Source organism: Numida meleagris, chromosome 25 (genome assembly GCF_002078875.1).
Source record: "Numida meleagris isolate 19003 breed g44 Domestic line chromosome 25, NumMel1.0, whole genome shotgun sequence".
Taxonomy (NCBI): domain Eukaryota; kingdom Metazoa; phylum Chordata; class Aves; order Galliformes; family Numididae; genus Numida; species Numida meleagris.
The window spans coordinates 4,554,422-4,563,133 of record NC_034433.1 but is presented as its reverse complement, the minus strand read 5'-3'; the positions used below and the strand labels follow the sequence as shown (position 1 = coordinate 4,563,133).

The window sequence follows — 8,712 nt, the reverse complement described above, 5'->3', positions numbered from 1 at the left end:
CACCCACACCGCGCTCCTCCACGGGAAGGGGCAGCACCGGGGCACGCAGCCCCGGCCCGCAGCTCTCACCCCCAGCTCTGCCCCGGGGAGCGCGGCCCGGCCCGGCCCCGGCCCCGGCCCCGGCCCCGGCCCTCACCTCCTCCTCGCTCTCGCTGCGGAAGCACAGGCAGGCCGCCCGCTTCTTGTAGCCATCCCCGTCGTAGGTGCGCGTCTGGTTGGACTTGAGCTTCATCATCCTCCGCTCTCAGGGGGCGGCCCGAGGGACGGCGAGGCCTAGAGAAGGCCGGGGCGGCGGGGGCGGGCGGGGAAGGACCCGCCGGGGCTCCCGCGAGGGGCGGGCGGGGAAGGACGGGGGGGACGGAGGGGGGCCCGCCTCCCCGCGAGTCTCTTTCTCTGTCAGTCTCTGTCTCCCGCAGGCCGGGAGCCGCCCGCTACACGCTGCCGCCTTTCGCCCGCCTCATCCCTCCCTTCACTTCCAGCCGCTCCGTCGCCGCTGCCAGCGCTCCGGCCACCGCCGCCGCCGACGACCGCGACGCCATCTTGGGGCACGCTACGCAAACGGCGTAAAGCCGCCGGGCGTCGGCTGTTCCCTGCAGCTGCACGACGCGCCCGTCACGCAGACGGCGCAGTCCGGCTTCCAGAATCGCTCCCCTCCCTCCCCGCAGCAGGCACGGACGCCGCCACCACGCGCCAGCGGCGTCCACCACGCCTCCGCCCGACACCGGCCCTACGCGCCAGCGGCGCGGCGCAGAGCCTTCAAGAATACGGCGGCGGCTGCGTGCTGGGGCGCCCTGACAGCTACGCAAAAGGCGGCGAGGCAGAGCCGGCCCCCAGCGCACATGGCTCCGCTTTGACAGCGGCTCTACGCAAAGCGCGCAGACGCCGGGGAGGGAAGAACGCCCAATTCGCACAAGGGCGGCTTACGCCAGTGGCGGAGCGCGGGCGGGGGGCGCAGAACAAAGGGGCGGGCAGCGGGGCGGGCCCGGGGGGAAAGGGCTCAGTACGGCTGCCCTAGGCTGACCGCCGCGGCTCGGCCGGCTCTGCTATGCGGACCGGGGGCTGCCCTCGGGTTGAGGGGTTGGTAAGGTACTGGGGACTGGTAGAGCGGCCCTACGGCCTGTCCTCGGGGCCGCACAGCACCCAGCCCTCCCTCCAGCCGCAGCCAGGCCTGGGGGGAGGGGGTGCACACTCAATGCTGAAAGACTTTGAGGATGGGGCCTGCCCTGGGCACACGGAGCTCCTGCCGCAGCCCAGACACACTAGCTAAAAACGTATATACTTTTTTTTTTTTTGAGAAAGTCTTTTTCAGTCAGTATTCTTCATCCAAAAGCAATTTATGCTTGTGCAGGTGGATCTTCCCATTAATTAGTCAAATGCTCTTTAAATTTAATAGCATAGCAGAAAACATTTAGCCCTCCGTACCAATCGTTGCCCGCTGAAATGCTGCAAGGGATTTGAAATAGTTGTGTAATTTCACAAAGGTGAACATTTGGCTGAGCGTAACACTGCTTCTCAAAGAGCATCACAACTCTAAATGCATAGAAACGCGTATAAACATTACATCAAAACAGGCAGAAACTTTGAAAAGCCCTAGTGGGTCTGGACAAGGTAGCTCCCAGATATCACTAGCAAAGCTGGAAAAAAAGAGCTTCTTCAGTGCACATTTGCATGAAGAACTATAGGCTGTGCAGTGCATCCTGGCTAAATCCTGTCATATGGAATTCAGTTTAGTCAGGATTAGGTTTAGCTACACCACACTGTACAAACTTCAAGGGAGGCAGATGGATCGCTTAATTAAAACAAAGATTTGAAGCATCTAGTCTCTCCCTACAGCTCTCACTTCCGCAGATATCACATTTTAAGAAAATGTACATGCCTGTAATTTGCTTCACCCCTACATTAGGATTGTAAGCAGTTCCTTTCGCACTGGGTTGTTTTAACACTTCCATGATGCTAAGGCTGCTTTAGAAATAAGTATCAACCGGGCAACAGAAAACCATTCCCAGTTAGCACCATCCCATTGTTAGGTTGCGGGTGACATCTACTGGTAGGCTGCATATTGCAGGGTAACTCTGGCCTGCTCCACACCTCCCTGCCCCAGCTCTGCTCAGCTCCTGACAGCAGATGCTGTCACAACCCTCCTTTCTTAAGCCACAGTTAATTAACCCAGTGAATTCAGAATTTCTAATGCACAAAATGCTGACCTGCCTGCATTGTTTATGTAAAATTCACAACACGGGTTAGGCCAATGCAGCTAACTTGCTGAATTTTGTTTACAAAACTCACTCTATACAGATGCAATTGCATTATTAGAAATGAGCATCTTCCCAGGCAGAGCAGAAAAGCTGTCCACAGCACTTCTGTGCTGCCACGAGCCAGAGCTCCTCATTCCCCCCTTAAGAATCACCTCTGCATGTGAGCAAAACCATGTCAGTAATCACCACACCTACAAAGTTCCTTCCCATAAGCTGTTTTCTAATCACAAGTTACTCCACCGCTGTGTGCAAGATCTGAGTCACCTCCCTGCTACGTGAGCTCTAGACTCAAATAAGTGTATAAAACACACCGATGCAGCCCATGTGGCATTTTCACCTATTTTATTATACACAAAACATGAGCAGGAGGTTTACTGAGGAGGCTGACCACGTCCACGACCAAATCCACCTCTCTGCAACAGAAAAGGAAGAGCATTAGAAGTCACCATATTCAACAAGCAACAGCAGCAAATACACTCAGTGCAAAAAGCACTGACAGAAGAGCTAACTATCTGTCCTCAACACTGCATTACTTTGATAAGCATCCCCTGCTCCAAGAGCAGCTTAACTCTGATCTGAGACTAGCTACCCAACACAGGTTAAGCAGACAAGTGACACTAAGCAAAAGTCAACCCATCTTGGCCAGCTCTATCACATCTCAAACTCTTTGTTTCTGTAGTATAAAATAATACTCTTCTTCTAGAAAGCTCAGCTTGCTTCTCGGATGTGTCACTGGCTTTTTGTTGCAGCAGTAAGGCTTTCACGGTTTTCTCAATAAGAGTGCAGAAAGCAAGCTGGGCATAAAGGACAGCAGTTGCTGATAAGCACCATACCCAAGCAAGCACAGATACAATATATCCAGTGTCTCTTACCCAAAGCACAAATAAATGAAGGCAACTTGAATACAAATACTTACAAACTGGAATTCAGTGGCTGCTCCAGCACCAGCCTCAGCCTTCTTGTCAGCACCAGCTGATGAGAGAAATGACTGAGTTACAAACCAAAGAATCCACTCCCCAAGTGGAGAATCTCAGAATACTACGGGCTGGAAGGGAACTCTGACAATCATCTAGTCCAACCTACCCCTGCTAAAGCAGGTTCCTGACAGTAGGTTGAACAGCAAAGTGTCCAGCTGGATTCTGAATATCTCCAGAGAAGAGGACTCCCAGAGAGACTGTGGAGTCATGTTCCAGGGCTCTGACACCCTCAAAGAAAAGCTTTTCCCCATGTTCAGATGGAACTTCCTGTGTTCTAATTTGTGCCCACTGCCCTTTCTCCTGCCTCTGAAGAGAGTCCAACTCTGAAGAGAGCCTGGCCCCAGCTTGGAATCCCCCAGCACATCTTGACAAATTTTTAAAAAAGAATGACACTCATAAGCAGGTAAAAATGAATTCTGCTGTGTAAATGCCTATGCTATGCCAATAGTCTGATTTCCCCCTTTTCTTTACCAAGGAGGTAAACACTGAAGACAATTTTCCCAAAGAGAGAAGCTGCACGGACAGTAAGCTTGGTCTGACACACAGCAACACGACACTCACGTGGAATGGCGCTGCGTCTGTAGGTATCCCTGTCAGCTTCTCCCCGAGTAAGACGCGCAGGGCGTTCACCTTCCAAACCTGCAAGCCAAAACAGCGACATCAGAGGACACAAATGGTGTATTTCAAGTGTGACTGCACCTGGAGATGATCCCTCCAGCTAAGCATTACAGCCACCAGCAGAGCTGCAACTTAAGACAGCTCAGTGTATATAAGCTTAACTGGAGAAGCACTAGGGCAAGGAAAACTTCACTTCAAGGGTAAGATTTGCTAGAGCACAACACTTGAGTTGAAGTCATAAACAACGTAAAAACTGAATTTACAGCATCCAACACAGCCACAGCAATTATTTTAAGTAAGGGCCAAGAATTATTTAAAAGAAAATCGAAGTACAGGGAATCTGTCACATTTGGCAAGGTTGTTCCGAGCTACGTCACAAACTGCATGATGTTCTGATCCCAATCTAAAATACTACTATCAGTATTACAAATCCTCCACAACAGAATAGATTAATAAAACTAAGAGCAGATTATCTATGTAACATGAGATTAAAATCCGACAGAATACTTGCAGGAAAGAAAGGGATGTGGTGGAACTGCCTGTTTCTGTGCAACTCTCATGGATTTCCCCCAGAATATCAAAGATTAAATGCTCTCCCACAGCACCAGACCAAGGTCTCTGTGATCAGGCAGCAAGACACAGCTATGGCCAGCTGCTGCTTGGCACATCACACTGTACTTGTGGTCTCAAACATGCTGCTGCAAGAAATGTCTGAATCATGTATTTCTAAAGCCTTTTCCACTACATGCACTAGTTTCCCCATAAATAAAAAACAACATTTCTTCTAATAGACACTTGTATTACAAGAAACACTACTCGGTGATACGCAAACTGATTCACTTCTCCTGCAAGTGCCTCAACATCCCTCATTTCTATCAGGGTTAACCCAATATAGCACATCCCAGTGCCAATGGGTGGGAGGGTGCTTTGTTTTTGGTTGTTTTTTGTTTTTTTTTAAACTTCAGTCTGCCCATCTTTAATTTCTAAAGGTTTAACTACACGTGTAACAAACTGTAAATATTAATACTGAAATCTGCTTTAGATTGAGTGTTCCAGCTTGCATATCAAGTGTCACTTGAGAAAGCTGGTAGCATTACATGAAAGCACCAGAAAAGACAAGTTTTAGCCAGGAACTATAAAAGCTTTCATCAGATATGCAGTTTCTCTAGCTCACTGGATAAACACAGCTTCTAAAGAATAAACTGGATAACATCCAAAGCTGAGAGATCAAATAAACCATCATGTTCCTAGTTCCAATGCAATTCTTTCTTTTGAAGCAGATGATGCTACAGTTTTGTTTGCCTAAATATCAAGTTGCAGGAGTTGCAGACACAGCTTCTCACTAGTACATGCCCACAGCCTCTGTCCTGAGCACAGGGCCCAGTACCTGCTGACTGGTCTAGGGCTACCACATACCTCTGAAGCATAAAGAGTGACAGGAGAAAGCTTTGTCATGCAGGACTCCCCTTTCAGTCCTCGTTTGAAGGCAGAAAACCCAACATCTCCCTACCTTGAGAAAGAATAACTGTTTTTTGTCCCTAAGAGACCTGGCAATGCTGTCCTGCCAGCCGAAGGTGCAGTAATTCTCCCTCATTTCTTTAATAGTTTCCAGGGAATTCTGGTCTCCCTGCAGTCCCTGGGGAATTTTACAGTTCACATTCTACACTGAGGTGTTTATTCTCTGCTATCAGACAAGAAACCAGGAAAAGCAAGAAAAAGGTATTTCAGAGAGCACTTCTGGCAATCTCAGAAGGTGACATTAGCAAGCACATACGTTTGCATGACCAGCATCTCCATATCACTTTGGGAAATGAAAAATCATAACTATAAAACCAGTACACCGCATGTACTTGTAAATTTTGTAATGCAATGGCAGCATGAACATGCTGTTAAGCAAGTCAGGCTAACTGCACACGATAAAGGCAGAACAGTGGATAACCCAGCTTGATCTCAGGTACCAGAAGAATTCCCACATGAAGTACATCCAGCACCTAGGCTCAGCATTCATTTTCCATCACTGAAGCTTGCGTCCCTGCCTGGGCACTACATCTAAACGCAGGTTTGAATCCTGGCCAAGGCTACACAACTGTTACTCAGCAGCCTCCCAGGGAGTTTTTTAAAGATACCTTCACCAGAAACAGAGAATGCATATGCCATCCTCCTGATGGAGAGCTGCAGTGGTCTGCATGCTCCTCCCAAAAGAGGCTAACACTCCTTGAAAAGCCCTCTGGAAGCTCCAGACATCACCACCTGGATCCACAGCCTGCAGTTTCAATGGGCTTGCTCTCAGCAGTTCCACTCCCTTGTGTTATCAGAGAATGAAGGCTCTGTGTGCTTTCTTCAGTCTCACAACTTTCTTTAGCCACCTCCAGTTTTTCAGTACTCCAGTGGCCATCAGATCAGTGCCAAATATAAATGCAATTTAATCTATAACTATGCATCATCTATTAACATTTATAGATCCGGAAGACACAGCAAATCACACCACTCGGTGCTGGAAGCTGACATCCAGCTGACTAACCTCACCTATGCTGTCTAACACACGTAACCTCATTCTCTGCTTCCTTCTGCTGACACAGCTGTCACCTCTCAATCACAGTTTACCTTTGGGCCGTGGTCTGCCAGTCTCCGGGCGACTGCGGCGCAGGGTTGCAGGGACGATCTCAGGGGGAAGGTGAAGGTAATCACGCAGGTACTGGATGCCCTCGTTGGTCAGGTACCAGTAGAAATGCCTCCAAGCAAACTGCTCTTTCACATAACCACGGGATTTCAGAGACTAAAGAGAGAATTCTCAAGTTACTTTACGCTTATCAGAGATAATGGGCAATAATCTAGAAATAGGTTAAAGTCCACATGCAGAAAATACAACGATACCACACACAAAAGCATCAGAGCTTCAAAAAAAGAAGAGCTAGAGATGTGGATCACACCAAAAGCCTTCACCAGCCTGTGAAGAACAGATCAAGTAAATAGGAAACAGCAATAATCAGGAAAATGGAACAACTGTAATACAAAAGAAATGACAAATACAAGGCAATGTCTGACAATGTTTATTTGGTAACAAGTGGCAATATTTATCCCCAAGTGTGCAATATACAATATCTTATGCCCGAAATCCAGCTGGCATGCAGCCTGGTCCCAGCAGTTCGCCCTCACCTCCGTACCTGCATGGCTTTCATGACGTGGAGATTGGGCACATTCTTGTCAACGAGCTCAGGATGCTTCGGCATGTGGACGTCTTTCTTGGCCACCATCACTCCCTCCTTAAAAAGGAGTTCGTAGATGGCAATTCGGTTCTTCTTGGGCATCAACATCTAAGGAAGAAATAAGCAGGCAGAAAATACTATTTAAAATAAATGCATTCAGGTGACTACTGTATACTAGAAGTAATAAAATGGTCACACAGTTGTTTTGTACAAAAAGCCTAACATTAAATAAAACCGTGCAGGTTACATTTCTTAAAATAATTTTGGACTAGATTTCAGCAGCTGAACTCCTGGGCATCCCAAACTTCTGACTTTTATCTTTAAATTGTAGCACCACATTAAAGACTGCAAACTACCTGGTGTCAGACAGAACAAGAGACAAGGGCTGCTACTGTCAGGGCACAACTGTTTTAACTGCGCTGCAGATGCTGGACGCCTGGCAACACTTATGCTGCTATCAGTAATTTACACTCAGCTCAAGAATCAGGGAGTTGAGGCATCCTTCCAAGCCGTCCTCCAAGAGCCGTGGTGCAGGAAGGACATCTCATTCCCACAACACTCAGGACCCATTGCTGGAGCCCAGTTAAGTGTCATAGCACCCCAGAGAAGGGATGGCTGCTAAGCACTTCGGATACGCAAGCGGAGAGAACCCACAGAGCTCCCAGTGCTCCCGGTGCACGCCCCACCAGGGTCAGTTCCGCACCGACCCGGCAGGGCTCAATCCCCCACGGCAGGTCACGGCCCTGCATCACGCACAGGAGGGCCATGTGCCTCCGCCGGTAGCTCAGCGAGGCTCCCTCCGCAGTTCGTCCCCGGCCCAGGGCGCTAAGCACCCCGCGGCTCGGCCTGCCCGTAACGGGGCCTCACGCGGCCTAGCGCACCCCCAGGTCTCCCGCCTCGAAAACTTGGGCCTAGATTCCCCCCAATTCCGGAAATCCCGCAGCGGAGGGGCCGGGCCTGAACTCCTCGCCGCTGCCAAACTGCTGCCCCACGGCGCTGCACAGGGATGGAGCCGATGCGAGCCCGATACGGGCCCGGAGCGCGGCCTCACCGTGACAGTCACAGCGGGGCCAAGAGCGGAAAGGAAGACGCATGCGCCGCGCGCTCACTTCCGGCCTCCAGAAGGCCCCCTAACGCTGAGGCTGTCCGCGGCTCTGCCTGCAGCAGGGTGCGCAAGGCCCCCAATCCGGTCACCGAGAGAGGTGCCCTTCGCGATGCCTGATGGAACCACCCCTGTAGCCTCAGCATCCTTCGCGGTGTCATCCCCTCACTTAATGCCGCCTTTAAATATTAACAGACAGTAAGGAAACACGGAGCATGCCTTGGGGTTGTGCAGGGTGCCAGCTGCCACGTGATGGCCTCCACCGCCATCCTCCCTCCATCACCAGCCTCCATGGCTGGCCTTCACCACAGGCCGCTTTGTGGAGCAGCTCCACTTGTGCCCACGGAGCCTGGCTGCCCCCAGTGTTCCCCAGCAGCAGGCAGTACTCGAGCCACATGGACACTGGGGAAGCCCCAGTGCTCAGTCAGGCACTCCATCCTCAGCACCCACTGGCTCCCACATGTGTTGCAGAGTGATGGGATTTGCAGTGCCAATGGCCGGGATCATCCGCCATGGATTAGCACATGGCCCAGCACTGCTCATACTCTGGGCTG

At 50.5% G+C, this 8,712-nt stretch overlaps 2 protein-coding genes across 2 annotated transcripts in view; both read right to left on the bottom strand.

Annotated features, from left to right (window-relative positions):
* Positions 1–345, bottom strand: part of NUDT3 (nudix hydrolase 3) — a 27,000-nt gene extending 26,655 nt beyond the window's left edge. Inside the window, exon 1 of the mRNA XM_021377443.1 lies at positions 137–345. Coding sequence (XP_021233118.1) covers positions 137–235 — 99 coding nt within the window. The 5' untranslated portion in view covers positions 236–345. The remainder of the gene's footprint in view (positions 1–136) is intronic.
* On the bottom strand, positions 2,581–8,215 carry LOC110388314 (40S ribosomal protein S10). The gene is made up of 6 exons (XM_021377444.1): positions 8,108–8,215; positions 7,015–7,164; positions 6,455–6,626; positions 3,794–3,871; positions 3,172–3,227; positions 2,581–2,668 (listed from the first exon to the last, which is right to left on the bottom strand). Exons 2-6 carry the CDS (start codon positions 7,162–7,164, stop codon positions 2,627–2,629), a joined length of 498 nt encoding a protein of 165 aa, XP_021233119.1. The 5' UTR covers positions 8,108–8,215; the 3' UTR covers positions 2,581–2,626.